We start from the raw sequence: 16,341 nt of genomic DNA on the forward strand, positions 1-16,341 counted from the left end.
TGAGTGTCACTGGTATCCTGAAGGCATTAAGCTCTCAATCTTACGGAGAACCGCCCAATTACGTTATTCTACATAAAGGCTATGATGAAATTCCCGGTGTCGAACGCTCCGGAGAGGCCTTTAGAGCGACATATGCATCATACTTTGTAAAACACGAAACGTCACATGGATCTCTGAAGCCGTGTCAGAAACATGCAGTATCATGATTTTACGGTTTTGACTTTTGTTGAAAATCCACCATCTACAACGGTTCAAAGGATGTCTCTTGGAACGAAGTCCTTGAAGACTTGATAGCAGCACATCTTATGAAGACTTGATGTTTCCATAATGAAGATGCGTTTCACCACTTATTTCTTGCCATTACTAACCGCCTCACTCTTATGACACTTTCTTGTAACGGGCGCATTGCACGCCGCACGCTGTGAAACGCCAGACCAATACCCTGATGAGCATCCCCAGTTTGTGACATGTTTTGATGTCTCGAGTGTTTTCATTGGAAGACGTGTAGTATGTTGCTTTGTGCGGCAAGTTAAGATAGAGATGCTTGTCGGTTCAGTGACGACCTTCGACGGCCGAGATTTTGCATCTCAGGAGGAAGGGTAGCCGTTGATCGCGTCTACCTTCCGTTTGGCGGCCAGTGGCGTGGCCGTGGTGCTGGCATAGCTTGCGCATGCCTTTGGCGAGGCCAAATTAGGGTTTGAGACAAACCGTGGAATATGGCATTGCCGCCAGAAGTTGCCACAAGCTTGGTGGAGAACTTGTACAGATGAGATCTGCACCTCAGGAGGAAGGGTAGCCATTGATTATGGCTACCTTCCGTTGGTGGCCAGAGGCATGGTAGCATGGCTGGCATGCACGTCTGGGAAGAGCGTCTGGCATGCGCGTCTGGCATGCGCGTCTGGCGAGCGCGTCTGGCATGCGCGTCTGGCAAGCGCGTCTGGCATGCGCGTCTGGTAAGCGCGTCTTGGCATGCGCGTCTGGCATGCACGTCTGGTAAGCGCGTCTAGCATGCGCGTCTGGTAAGCGTGCCTGGCATGTGCATGCGCGTGCGGCATGCTGGCGTTTTTTAGGAAGCTAGCGCATTTTTGGGAAGCTGGCATGTTTTGGGAAGCCAACTTAGTATGGCGACCTTTTTGAGGCCGTGGAAAATTTTGGAGCAACCCGATTGGTTGACGGGAAGTGGGGCCAGCATGCTAGGGCGTGGTCATACTTCCAACGTGCGGTGGCGGATTTGAAGCGACCTGATTGGTCGACGAAAAGAGGGCCGGAATGCTAGAGCGCAGCCGCAGTTTTAGCGCGTTGTGGCGGATTCGGTTGCCTATCTTGTTTAAGCATGGTTTCGACCAACGGGGTCCAGTATACTGCGTGGGGCGCGAAACCCTTTTGTTTTTTTTAACCTTCTCTTCTTCTTTCTTTTTTACTGTCTTCTGCAAATTTAGGACTTGCTTCATTCTTCTTCAATGGCTCCCAATAAAATCCCTAATCCTACCACATCTAGGACTTATGAGGAATTCCAGCAGCGACTCCGCTTCAACGATCACTCCGACAGCCGCTCCGCTTCAACGCTCGCTCCAGCAGCCGCTCCGTTTCAGCGTTCTCTCCATAAACTTCTCCATGATCCGAAAACGAGGCTTCAACGTCCGGATTCTTAAGTTTCAACATCTTCTCCAAGAGCCGAAGTTTCTTCAACGACGCTTCTTCCTGCAAAAGGTCGTACCACCGTGCTCCCCATGTCAAGGATCATGATCACAGCCAACCAATCTTCATAGTCATGGACAGTTTGCTTGCTTACGCATCCAGCCAATCCTTTTACTTCCACGGATTCCCATAAAATTCCAGCCAACCTACTTTGTTACCACGATAATGTAGTCTCTTCTGATTACATCTGCTACCAAGAATTATTGCCGCTCATTTATTGATACCAGCCAAAGCTTCACCACAACAGCAATCGCTACAAAGATGGAAACATGTAAACCATACTTGAGGACTGAGGATATACACGGAATCCTTTCACTGTCAAAGCTCAGAATACTTTCAATCGTGCTTTCTAGGAGAGGTTGGGGTTTGGGAACGGCTTCTATGGTTGGAAACAACTGCTTCCCTGATGCAGTGCGGTTGAGGCCTGCAAATATGCCTTGACTTTGCGCCTCTGGGAAATATAGAATCTCACATAAATGTTTCATCATAGACTGCACGATTTTTCGGGTGAAGTCCCTAGAAACCATGCATCCCCTGACAGGGAAAAGAGTCTTTATGAACTCAGGGAGGTTGCTGATTTTTCTTTGCTTCGATTTTGGAGAAGTCCTTCCTGATATTTTCGTGTAATGAAATTAGATTGTTGATTCCCTTATAATGGGCGTTCAAGAGCAATGATGAAAGGATGCAAGCTGCTGGCGCAGGGAAGATGCAAGCTGCTGTAAAGATGCAAGCTGTTAGCGCTGGAAAGGATGCAAGTTGCTGGCGCTGGAAAGATGCAAGTTGTTAGCGCTGGATCGGATTGGAATGGGCGCTGGCTTGGCATGGACATTGGCTTGGCATGGACACTGGCTTGGATTTGGTATGACGCGGACTGTCGGCTGGGCATGGCGGACTGTTGGCTTGGCACGGCGCTGGCTTGGCGTGGCGCGACGCGGACTTGTTCTTGCGGTCCCAGTTGCCTCTTTCCATACGTAACTCAAATAGGAAATCATTTCCTTATTCAAATTCCAAAAGTGTTATGCGGATGAAAGGGTTTGGCTCTCCTTTTTATCTCGTAACTTTGTTCTCACGTCCTGGTGTTAGCGGTAGCAATAAAATGGGCAAGCATATTCCAGCTATGTACTTCAGCGTTTCTCTTTCAATTTGTTTTCTTGTGTTGGTGCAAACCCTAGCCATAGGTATTCCTTTCATAAATCTGTAGAAATATTGTTCTTCTGAACTGATGTAAACCTTAGCCATGGGTATGCCTTTCATAAAATTGTAGAAACACTTCGTCGTAAACAATTCCTCTTCGAATATCACCGTAGTAAAGTCGGCTACCTCATGAATAGTGACGGGTAATCATTATTATGCAAAGTAGGCACGTACGGGTAGGTGACTGTTTTTTTCTTTGAAAGAAAAACAAAGCGTTTGGTTTATGGTTTTGATTTTCTGGATTTTTGGGTTGATAGACAAGTATTACCCTTGAGGGTTTTGGATTATTATTTGGAATGAACTGTTTTAGAATATTGGTGTTTTTAGTTATGAATATAAGTGGCATGAGTACCCCAGGGAATTCATGGAATTGTGAATGTTGTGCGATAGTAGAAAGCATGAAAGATGGGAAAAATATGGCCATCGGTTTTTTATCTCCCCTGTGAAGATTTGAAGTAGTAGACCATGTATTTTGTCTAGAAAGACTTACTCGGTTTTTCGGATCTCCTGATGAAAAGGAATCTCCCGGGTGTAAGACTGAGTTTTGTGGGAAGCACCGCCGTGACTGTGGAAAGTATCCAGTCATCCCTTGTCGTGTCATGACTGGTAACCGGGCCGTCTAGTAACTAAGCCGTCGATCCCTGGGCGGGTCGTTTGGATTATACCGTCCCGACGCCTGGGTCGAAATATGAGATCGAGGATTGAAAGTTGACATTGTAACCGAAAGATCAATCTCCCACTGTGGTCGCCAATTTTTTGAGGGTGGAAACAATTTCTGCTGATTTTGGTAATTTCGGGTGTGTGGGGTGAGAAACGAGTTTAAACCCTAAATAATGTACTGCAAGGGAGTACTTTAGATTCAAGAGATCAATTTGTACAAATCCGGCCTAAACAAAGAAATGGACGTTCCAGACTTTCTTCGGTCACAAAGTGAAGGACAAGGGTTGGTTTTGCGGAGGGAAGCGAAGAGAGTGTTGAGACCAGAATAGTTGATTCTGGAAGAGTAGTTGTTTCACGACTTGTATCAGAAAGTGGAAAGCTAACATATGGAAAGCTAGCAAATATTTTCTAAGTGTTGTATCCTCCTGACCTGAACTTGTTGTTCGGTGGAAATAGGTAATGCCTATTTATACCAGTCAAAGTGAAACGTACTCTAGTCTCTTTAAGAAATAGAAAACGGGTGAGTAAATGGGAGGAGGTGGTAACCGGTAACGACTGGAATTGATGTTCCATAAAAGAAAGCGTTTCACCATTACTCCCTGTATTTACTAACCACCTCATCCTTATGACACTGTCTTATAACGGGCGTAGTGTATGCCGCACGCTGTAAACCGCCAAACCAATACCCAATGAGCATCCCCCAGTTTGTGACATGTGTTGATGTCTCGAGCGTTTTCGTGGAAAACATGTAGCATGTTGTTGTTGTCTGGAAAGTTGAGCTTGAGAGACTAGCCGCCTCGGTGTTGACCTTCGACGGTCGAGATTTTGCATCTTAAGAGGAAAGGTAGCCGTTGATTATTGTAACCCTTCGTTTGGTAGCCAGTGGCAAGAAAGCATGATCAGTATGGATTTAATATGGCCTAGTTTAGGCGCGGCCAAAAGTTAGGGTTTTGGATTTGTTTAGGCGCGACCAAACTAGGGACAAAGGTTTCCATGCGTTAGCTGGTAACCTTGGACGGCTAAGATCTGCATCTTAGATGAAAAAGTGGTCGTTGATTGTTGCAGTCCTTCGTTTAGTAGCCGCATAGGGAAGGCCGGCATGGTATGGCGCGGTGAGGTGGTTGGCATGCCATTGGCACATGTGGCACGGCATGCCTTGGCGCTGTTTGGCGTGGCCAAAACTAAGGTTTTGGGCCAAAGGTTACCATGCGTTGTTTGGCGACCTTGGATGGCTAAGATTTGCATCTAATATGGAAGGGTGGCCGTTGATCATCGCACGCCTTCGTTTTCGTAGCCGCATAGGGAAGGCCGGCATGGTATGGCGCGGCAAGGTGGTTGGCATGCCATTGGCACATGTGGCATGGCATTCCTTGGCGTGGTTTTGCATGGCCAAAACTAGGTTTTTGGTCCAAAGGTTACCATGCGTTGTCTGGCGACCTTGGACGGCTAAGATTTGCATCTAAGATGGAAGGGTGGTCGTTGATCATCGCACGCCTTCGTTTTGGTAGCCACATAGGGAAGGCCGGCATGGTATGGCGCGGTAAATTGGTTGGCATGCCATTGGCACATGTGCCATGGCATGCCTTGGCGCGGTTTGGCGTGGCCAAAACTAGGGTTTTGGGCCAAAGGTTACCATGCGTTGTTTGGCGACCTTGGACGGCTAAGAATCTAAGATGGAAGGGTGGTCGTTGATCATCGCACGCCTTCGTTTTGGTAGCCGCATAGGGAAGACCGGCATGGTATGGCGCGACAAGGTGGTTGGCATGCCATTGGCACATGTGGCATGGCATGCCTTGGCGCGGTTTGGTGTGGCCAAAACTAGGGTTTTCGGCCAAAGGTTACCATGCGTTGTTTGGCGACCTTGGACGGCTAAGATTTGTATCTAAGATGGAAGGGTGGCCGTTGATCCTCGCACGCCTTCATTTTGGTTGCCGCATAGGGAAGGCCGGCATGGTATGGCGCGGCAAGGTGGTTGGCATGCCATTGGCACATGTGGCATGGCATGCCTTGGCGCGGTTTGGCGTGGCCAAAACTATGGTTTTGGGCCAAAGGTTACCATGCGTTGTTTGGCGACCTTGGACGGCTAAGATTTGCATCTAAGATGGAAGGGTGGTCGTTGATCATCGCACGCCTTCGATTTGGTAGTCGTATAGGGAAGACCAGCATGGTATGGCGCGGCAAGGTGGTTGGCATGCCATTGGCCCATGTGGCATGGCATGCCTTGGCGCAGTTTGGTGTGGCCAAAACTAGGGTTTTGAGCCAAAGGTTACCATGCGTTGTTTGGCGACCTTGGACGGCTAAGATTTGCATCTAAGATGGAAGGGTGGCCGTTGATCATCACACACCTTCGTTTTGGTAGCCGCATAGGGAAGGCCGGCATGGTATGGCGCGACAAGGTGGTTGGCATGCCATTGGCACATGTGGTGCGGCTGGCATGGCATGCCATTGGCGCTGAGGTGCGGCTGGCATGGCATGACATTGGCGCAGTGGTGTGGCTGGCATGGTTGGTGTGCCTTGGCGCGGAGGTGCGGCTGGCATGGCATGCCATTGGCGCAGTGGTGTGGCTGGCATGGTTGGCGTGCCTTGGCGCGGAGGTGCGGCTGGCATGGTTGGCATGCCTTTGTGAGGAGATGTGTTTGGCATGTACGTCATTGGCACAGTGGTGCGGCTGGCATGGTTGGCATGCCTTGGCGCGGTAGCATGAGAATTAGGGTCTGACATAGATGATGTCAGTCAGTGTTAAGGTTTCTGCCGTGGAACATGACCCATGTTAAAAAAAAGAGGGTACCTCGGTAATTCTTACATAGGCATGCTGATTTATTCAGTAAATGTGCTAATGGTCATAGTGACATCATGTCAGATGTACCGGTATGTGTACCTTAATACTATAACCAATACTGGAGTCCAAAAAAATATTTTGGTATGCGTACCGGTATGGATACACAAACCGAGTTCAAGAACATAAAACTTTTCTGGTACGCGTACCGGTATGCATACCGAACCGGTTCCGTGACCACAATTCATTTTCGTTTTTCATACGGGTATGCGTACAGATCCGGTTCATGAGTTAACATATTTTTACAGGATGTGCATAAGGATATGCGTAGCAAAAATATGCTTGTAGACATATAGCTACTCCGCTACGTGTACAAGTACATGTAATACGCCTTCAGACTTAAAACAGTTTTCCCAGTTTGTAATACTGATAACACTGCCTTTTATCCAAATCTACAGTAGTTCTATATTTCTATCTAAATCGATTCAAAACGTTCCCGATTAACATCAATGACACATATCACTGTTCCATGCTATTTTCGAATGATAAAAATTGAATCATGATTTTCATTGCGAACAATAAATTGTCCTTAACCGAAATTCATCAAGTATAAAAAATGTTTATTAAGTTTAATCATAATATTTCGAGAACTAATTACCAATATAAACTTGACTCAAAATTCTTGCATATGCATGATAGTCTATTTAGTTATGCGACAGCATCTCATAGATATAAAGATGAATATAACTTTAAAAATAGGAGGTTCAGTCTTCACTTACTTTTTGTTGAAGAAGTGATCCAAAAGTTTCGGTTGATCTTTGCCTTCAAATGGTAGAACGCAGTGATAACTGCCATGATGTTTGTTTTTCAACTGCACTTATATCTTAATCTTAGTTGTAGACTACAAATCAAGATATAGTTTTGACAACTAAATTTGACAATAAGCTTGAGATAGCAAAACTTGTGAGTTCGACCGAGAAATCCTCTAACAATCTCCCCCTTTGTCAATTTTAGTGACATAACTATCAATACATATGTATAAAAAAAAGATTAAAAAACTCCTCGAATCCATCATGCTCGATTTCTTTGGTTTCTTCAACTTCTTGAATTCTTCGTTACTTCAAGTTGCAATGATTCTGAATGTATTCAACTTAGCATCGTTATTGTTGAAGATTCGTAACGATAAAAACTTTGAAAACAAATATTCTCAATCGTCGTTATACATAAACATATTATTATTATCTTCTCCAAAGTTCAGTTATATCCCAACTCTGAAACAATACTACGGTGATATGTTTTCCCCCTTAATCAATACTTACATTTTTTGCATAATAGGTGAAACCGATAGATTATTGATTCACTCCCCCCTTACATAATGATCCGTAAACCATATGTATGTAGTGCGAAATTACCAATACGAAAATCATTGGATCGTAATGAATACAACCAAAAGATACTTCAGGATTCCAAGGTAGTTACATATCAACTTTATTTAGATGATTTTACATAATAAGACAATACTTAGCGCTCATCTAGGAGATTTATGATATAAACATCCCCTTCAAATTCCACAGCCACACACCCCACAAAGATATAGCAATTAATCACAAGTTCATTTTAGAACTCCCTCCCATTCCCAAGAGAACAACGTGAGTGACCTTGCTTTATGAAAAAGAAGGATTTTGTCGAAAATTAAAAAATCACATGGATTTGTATCCTTAATATCGAATTAAATTAATCTCAACGCTAGTTAGGAATAAGGAGAAACTTTAATCGGTATGACTCAACATAAGAAAATCTTACGGAGTGTATGTTGCAGTAATAACATAGAAGTGTGATCACCAGTAGATCAATACCGCGATGAAATTTCTCAAAGAGTGTGTAAGACTGATAACACTGCCTTATATCCGAATCTATAGTAGTTCTATATTTCTCTCTAAATCGATTCGAAATATTTACGAATAACATGACTGACACATATCACTATTCCAGGCTATTTTTGAATGATGAAACTTGAATCATGATCTTGACTGCGAACAATAAATTGTCCTTAACCGATATTCATCAAGTATAAACAAATGTTCATTAAGCTTAGTCGTAATATTTCGATAACTAATTACCAAGATAAACTTGACTCGAAATTATTGTATATGCATGATAGTCTAATTAGTTACTCGACATCGTCCCATAGATAGAAATATGAATATAACTTGAGAAATAGACGGTTCAGTCTTCACTTACCTTTTCTTGAAGAAATTCTACAAAAAGCTTTGGTTGATCATCGCCTTCAAACGGTAGAAAGCAATGATTACTTCCGTGATGTCCGTTTCTCAACTACACTTCTATCATAATCCGAGACTTAACTAATTATAAGCTATAAATTAAAATATAGTTTTGACAACTAAATTTGAGAACAAGCTTGAGATAGCAAGGCTTGTGAGTTCGATCGACCAATTCTCTAACACTATGGGTTTCTTTCAGGATTAGTTGAGTATAATTGAAGTTGGTATCTCTGTTTTCCTTGAGAATCCTACTTTGATTTGTAAGATGAAAATATATTTTCCTTACATTTAATTCCCGTAAACATTTACGAATATGACGGTGTAACTCCTATAAACAACATATTCATATTTAAAGTTCAGGTATGACGATAATTCACATTTACCTAAATTGAATATAAGCATAACTAAAAACTAAATCCAAAAATTGAATTATAAGAGCAATCAAACCTACCACATTCGAAATCCTTCAATAAAACGTATTCATAGTTTTCCAACATCATTCTAATATAATTTGAACAATTTGTGTCCGATGGTTTATAGGATTCATAGAATACATCCGCCACTAAGGATAACTTCAGACTTTTTCTTGAACAACATGGTGGAGGTACTTGAACACCGTACAGAACTCAGACCACCCACCTCTTAGATTGACTGAATTAACTCGCTTTGGATAGCTAGATACATCCATAAGGAGCACACCAACACCAACTCGTTGTCTAACATTTTGAAACTCATATTTTTCATCCTGCTCATAGTTTAGTCCCTTCTTATAGTGTTGGTCGATTCTTTGACTTTTATGTTTCTGCTTCTTCTTGGATTATTCATTTTAAAATAAAATTTCAAAAATTTGGAGAAAAATAATAACAACTGATCAGTAAGATTTTTATTAAGAAAAATTTGAAGAAGAAAAGGTGTAAAGAGAAATAGTCAAAGCAATGTTTATTTATAGAATGGAATGAGTCAACAGATGACGACATTCTTTAGTGGAAATTTTTTCAGTATACACCATTTGAAACCTGTTTACAAAATTACACCCTTTTTTTTTGATATTTCTAAAATAACCCACCATCCATGAAAACGTTAGTACACAATATATAAAGATCTAGCCGTTCATCTATCGAATGGAACATACGATACAGATTTATCTAACTTCCAAAATTACTGATGTACCCATAAATCAGAAACAAAATACTAAGAAGAAGATGAGATTTCGATTTTTTCTCTGTCTTTCTTCTGTTGGCCTCGTCTCAAGAGAAAATTAGAGAATTAGGAATTGAGTTCATCGCCATACAACAACAACAATGCAATTTTTGCAGTCACCCATCTATCAATTTCTTCATGTTCTTCTCAGCTTCTATCCATGTCTTTAACTCTCTGCAAACACCCATCGATCCAAACAGCTTCTTCTTAACCACCAACAACTACATCTCCACTCTAGTTTCCCAGCAAATCATCCTTCACAATCTCACAAACTCATTAAATCAATTTCACCAGATCCCCTTCTTCAATTGCTTTCTCTGCTTCAAAATCTCATTCATTTCAAATCCTAAATTCCCATTCGACTCAAACCATGTTTCAACGAGGTTTTTCAGGCTCTTTCATGTGCTGACAGCTGTACACATAACAGCCGTTAGCCGTTTTACTCAAAAAATAGACAGAATTATCGTATCGGGTGTATTTTAGAAATATTATAAAAACGAGTGTATTTTAGAAAACACACTGTCAAATGGGTGTATATCAAAAAAAACCTCTTCCTTTATTTCGAGGGACTTAGACTGAACTACCAGCGATAAAGTCTTCACCGCTGATGCACATTGATCAATAGAAAAGCCATCGCTCCACAATTTTTCTATAATAATTGCAACTGGTTTGCCAAACCACCTGGTATTATCAAACGCAAAAATTTACTATGGTGCATAGGGTCCGGCCTAGGTAGTGTGGCTGTTAACATGCCAAAAAATGAGTGTTAATACGAGAGGGATAGAAATCAAATGAAACATAAACTAGTGCCTAATTTGCAGTTGGCGTTATAGATAAGTGGTCCTTACTATATCACTTCATTCAATCTAAGAAGACAAAAAAATAAAAATAAAAACTCTTCTTCTCTCTCGTTATGTGGAGCCATTAGCTACCCCTCTGCTTTGCTGGCTTTTCCCTTCTCTGTTTTGGTAGTTTTCGTGGGTTTGTTTTTCTAAAACAGAACACAAGAAGGAGAAATCATAATATTACACACAAGAGCTTTCAGTTCCGCCCAATCGCCAGCAAACATTCATTCAAAGAAAACCACCCCCTTTTCTTTTATCATATCATATTCTTCTCCCTCCTTCTTCTCCTCCTCTCTCACTCTGTAATATCTCTCTCTCTTTTTCTCGGTCCAAAACTTCAGACCCTATACAATAAGTGAGGGAAGAAGAAGAAGAGGGCTTCTCCTCCTCATCTGTTTCTATCTGATTTGATAGATCCCTAGATCTAACGCTTTCGCAATCACATGTCTGTCTCTTACTAGATCTTAATCGTTACCAGCTGTAGAACAGTAGAGGAGACTGTATAAGCTGACCAAGTCCAGATATTAGATAATACAGCCAAGTATAACAGAAAAACAAAACAAAATACGGTGAAATTTTCTTCCTTTTTTTCTTATTCTCTTTTATAAATTGTTAATTTCTTATTGGGGTTTGTTTAGAGTCTAAAAATAAAAATGGTTTTTTTTTCGGTTTTCTTGATTTTGTGAATAAAAAGCAGAAGTAGGATTTGACTTGTTTGAAGAATTTGGGTTCTTTTTTTCGATTGTTTTCTTCGAATTTTGACTCAGAGGTTCTTGAATTTCTCTTCTCTGACTCTTGGGTGCGTTTTAATTGTTGGGTTTTGCAGAGGAGTAGAAGGCAGGTTAGAATTTTGTTCTGGGGAGGGTTAATTTTTGGTTGTTGCATCCTTAGTTGGATGTGTAAAATTGGAGATTGGCGTAGGTGGTGAGATGAGGGATGTTATCTGTATTGATGAACCTTCTGAGGGCCTGTTGGCGGCCATCATCGGATCGTTATGTTCATTCAGGTGGGGATTCAGTAGGTCGGCAAGAAGGACTGCTTTGGTATAAAGATACTGGGCAACATTGGAATGGAGAATTTTCAATGGCTGTAGTTCAAGCCAATAATTTACTTGAAGATCAGAGCCAGCTTGAATCTGGCTCTCTAAGCAATTACGATTCTGGTCCGTATGGGACTTTTATTGGAGTTTATGATGGACATGGAGGGCCTGAGACAGCACGTTTCGTCAATGATCACCTCTTCCGCCATCTAAAGAGTAAGAAGCTTCCTCAATCCTATGAATTTCATGTATTCGATTGTGATCTTAGGCTCCACTTCTTATCTTAAAGAAATATTTATTGCATGATGCAGAGAGAAAAATCCAGTAGTTTGTTAGGAGCTTTCGTGAATTATCCCCTTCACAATTCTAATTTGATTCAAACACTTTGGAATGATAAGTTTTGAACTGGTATTACTCTAATTGGTGTTTAGCACGAGTAATTTGGTATCTAGTTGTTGTTCCTAAAATCTCAATTGCTGGTCTGTTTGCAGGGTTTGCTTCAGAGCAAAAATCTATGTCTGCAGATGTTATCCGTAAAGCTTTTCTAGCGACTGAAGAAGGGTTTATCTCTGTTGTGTCCAGACGATGGTCCACTAATCCCCAATTTGCAGCTGTTGGATCTTGCTGTCTTGTCGGGGTCATCTGCGACGGGACTCTCTATATTGCCAACGCTGGTGACTCCCGAGCTGTCTTGGGGAGACTTGATAAGGCAACTGGAGAGATTTCGGCTCTTCAACTATCTACAGAGCACAATGCCAGCATAGAGTCTGTGAGACAAGAGCTGCATGCTTTACACCCTGAGGATCCACATATTGTAGTTTTAAAGCACAATGTGTGGCGTGTTAAGGGCCTCATACAGGTAACATTCTCCAAGAGTGGCAAATTGGATGTTAGAATGAGCTTGGATTCGGGTATTTTGTTTTTTGTTTGTTCTCAAGTTAATTTAATAATTTCAGAAGCATTTTTGTCAACACAAAAGTATTTGATGATGAACTTGGTGCCAGATTGTAGTATAAACATATCTTGTCCTCCGGAGTTGTAGTTTTTGCTTGATAATTTAACAGTCCATGGAATTTGTTGTCTTTGCATCGAGTGGCCTTTTTCATGCTTTTTGAATGACTTTTCTCAACTTCCTTCTGGTGTTTCATAGACTTTGCACCACCTCTCTGCATCTTTGTTTCAGTTGCTCCATGAGTTGCCTCTGTCTTGCTATTCTCTTCCTCAGAATGCTTCTGCCTTTTATGTTGGTCGTAGCATTTCATGTAGGTGTTGAGAGTTTATTATTGAGTGAGAGTGACCAGGGGTTATTGCTGGATTGATTTCGGTAAAGATGTGAATTTCGCATGCAACCTGTGGGAGATTGTTAGCTTGGGGATGTTGGAGTTGAAAGATGAAAATGAGTTATCCCGTTTGTTGGTAGGTTCCTTGTTTACAGTCAGTGACACTTGAAATACTAAAGGGCTTCTGTTTCGGATGGCAACTGCGAGAATGATTCTTGCAGTGGTTGGATGCTTTGATATTGATATGTAATGGTTTTCATCTGATCTAGTGGTGCGTTGTCCATATGAGCTGTTGAGAGTTTTTCATGATAGGAAGGGTACCAAGCAAATATGGGCAAGATGAGTAGTTGTGATCACGTCGACATGTGGCAAGATAAAAGCCATATTTGTTGGTCAGATTGTCTGGAAACGTATGTCATTTTCTTTTTCTTGCTGCAAGTTTTACGAGATTTTATCTAATGATCCTTTACTGTCTTGCAGATTTCCAGATCTATTGGTGATGTATACTTGAAAAGGGCCGAGTTCAACAGGGAGCCTTTATTTGCTAAGTTTCGTCTTCGAGATCCCATCAGAAGGCCTATACTAAGTGCTGAACCAGCTATTTCTACTCAGGCATTGCAGCCACATGATCAGTTTCTTATATTTGCATCTGATGGGCTTTGGGAGCACTTCACCAACCAGGAAGCAGTTGAGATGGTTCAAAAGCACCAGCGTAATGTAAGATATTCATTTTAATTGAAATTTTTTCGAATTTCTTCTTAACTGTGTAGGAGATGATTGAGCTAGCTGTAGTGCACTCCGTTAAATTCCCTGAATGATTACAAATTGCTGAAAGTAGCAACTTACACTTGAAATAATATCAAAACTTAATGTAATGCTGTTAACTGGAGTTTCTTACTTCTAGTTGACCACTACATGTTGAATATCATATTTGTGCTACTAGTAAAAGTAACACTATATAGTTGTGAATTCCAAGCCTACGTAGCATGCACCATAGTCAGCCACTCATTCTCCATGCCACCTCTTAGATGGACAGAACAAACCTTAGTTTGATTTTACGAGTACTAAAAGTAAACCAACTGATTTCCACATTTTCTGCATATGTTTCTTGTCTTGCTCCCCATCCCACCAGACCCCTAGCTGTCTCCCTCTGACGTGATTTCGTCTTGGTTGAATTTGACTACTTTTTGAATCTCTTCAACAAACATCAGATCATCTTGAGTTCATGAATTAGATATTTGATTGGTAGGTTAAATTGCATTCTTGAAAGGAATTACCTGGTCATATTATTGCTAGGGGGGTAAAAAATGATTAACTGAAAATTCTTTTCACATGCCTGTGGTTCTCTACTTGAAACTTCCACTCTTGTGAGCATAAGAATGAAAGCTCACTTCCATTTCCTGTTCTTGCAGGGAAGTGCTAAGAGGCTTGTGAAAGCTGCACTGCAGGAAGCAGCAAAGAAGAGAGAAATGAGATACTCGGATCTGAAGAAAATCGATCGCGGGGTCCGTCGTCATTTCCACGATGACATCACGGTTGTAGTGGTTTTCCTTGATACAAACCTCGTGAGCAGGGCCAGCTCGATAATAGGTCCAACTATATCTGTTAGAGGGGGCGGGGTTACCATACCTTCAAACACTCTTGCTCCTTGTGCCACACCCGTCGAACTTGGTATCACCTGATAAGACCTACTTGTATTCTCTTGTTGTATTCAACAGTGGACCCACCCAGATCTCCTTCCTTACTAGGGTATGCCGTCGGGTAATTTTTTGGAAGGATAGAGGGGGAGCAGGCTTTCAATTCTTGGACGTGAACTGTAATATCTAACTGAGAGGATGGGCACTCGAGTTTCTAAGCGACAGAAACAAGGAAAAACGAAGCGAGATAGAGAGATATAGATAGAGAGCTTCAAGGTGATAAAGTTCGAATTACATTAGGACAGTTTCTTACTACTTATTCAAATTTCTTTTCTCCTTTCTTTTTGAGGTGTTTTATCCTTTGTAAATTGTGTGAGACAACAGCCTTCTAAATCTAAAATTTTCTCCATTTTCATTCCAGATTTCCTGTTTATTTCACCTGTTATGGCTTCAAATGTCGTATTAGCAGAAATATGATTCAGACAGCTTTCTCTGTGACAGAAGATTTGCATAAATATATGAGATAGGAGTCAGAGGAGACCATTTCAACTGATTGAATGAAACAGAACGATCTTCTCAGAGTGATTGCATTTATTAACATCAATCTCCAATTTCAATTTAGGTGAGTCACAGCTGATTCAGCTTCTTCATTCCTTTGAATATGTAGATAAACTTGGTCTGACAACTGTTCTTGGTCCAAACACTGGATATCTATGAGTAAAAAAACCTTGCGAGAAAACATAGACAAACCTTTGCTTGCTTGCTGTCATTTGGATGTTCGTGCATTTTTAAAGCTTTGTGTTTGGTCCATAGCCCTTTGATTTTGGGTGCTGTAAAAATGATTTAGTACCATGAAAATTCAATTGCATGCACCTACTGTTCCTGTGGGTGCTGCAGGGTTGACTGAATCCAAGTGGGACCCAGAAGTTAAGGTGGTGAAAACTAAAGCTACGGTTTGTGATAAGAGCACCATTTGATCACATGGGTCACCTTTTAGTGTGAAAGAAGTGGAATTAGAAAGAAACCTATCCATGTTGAAATTGTATAGAAAGCTACAAGTAGATCTTGAGAAGGACACACTTGTATGGAATGGAAGGTTATAAACTCTTTAAGAATTTATCAGAAAAGAAAAGAAAGAGAGAATAATAAAAATTCTCTTGTCAATAATTCTGAAAACAAGGATTGGGTTTCAGTTGTTATCCACATGTTAAGTGAGTGCAATGGAAATTTCCTTGGTTTGCTTGCTTGCTCATCTTTTAAGTTAAGGAAAGGAAAGGAAAGGAAAAGAACCACCACCCATGTGTAGGGAATGGATGGTCCATTTCTTTAATTTGAAATAATTGTGATGCTTTGCTTTCAATATATGCAGCAGAGACTAAGAAGTTTCCTTCTTCTTCTTCTCTACAAATTAGCCATAATCATCCGCCCTTTGAGGCTCCACTTAAGGATTTTTGCAATAGAATAGAATTAATGCAGTCTCCACTTCTAGCTTGATAATTGATTAAAGGAATTTCTAAGTTAGCTTTTCATAAGCATGAACATGATGATGACTTTTGATATAAGCATATATTTTATGGATTAAAGAGGCAAGACCCTTGTCTTAAGATAGCATGGGGTTGATTTTAATCATAATTGATTAAGGTGAGTTTGAATTTTGGTGCAAAAGTAAGTATTTATGTGGACTAAAAATGCACTAATCAGAAGAGTATGGGTATGACTTAGGGGTTGAT

General features: G+C 41.2%; 1 protein-coding gene across 1 annotated transcript; it reads left to right on the plus strand.

Moving 5' to 3' along the window:
* The first annotated feature begins 10,711 nt into the window (after positions 1-10,711).
* Positions 10,712-15,031, plus strand: LOC113289005 (probable protein phosphatase 2C 60). The gene is made up of 5 exons (XM_026538163.1): positions 10,712-11,224; positions 11,482-11,910; positions 12,186-12,553; positions 13,455-13,691; positions 14,387-15,031. Exons 2-5 carry the CDS (start codon positions 11,592-11,594, stop codon positions 14,654-14,656), a joined length of 1,194 nt encoding a protein of 397 aa, XP_026393948.1. The 5' UTR covers positions 10,712-11,224; positions 11,482-11,591; the 3' UTR covers positions 14,657-15,031.
* The last annotated feature ends 1,310 nt before the right edge of the window (positions 15,032-16,341 follow it).

Source organism: Papaver somniferum, chromosome 6, assembly GCF_003573695.1.
Source record: "Papaver somniferum cultivar HN1 chromosome 6, ASM357369v1, whole genome shotgun sequence".
Lineage (NCBI taxonomy): Eukaryota > Viridiplantae > Streptophyta > Magnoliopsida > Ranunculales > Papaveraceae > Papaver > Papaver somniferum.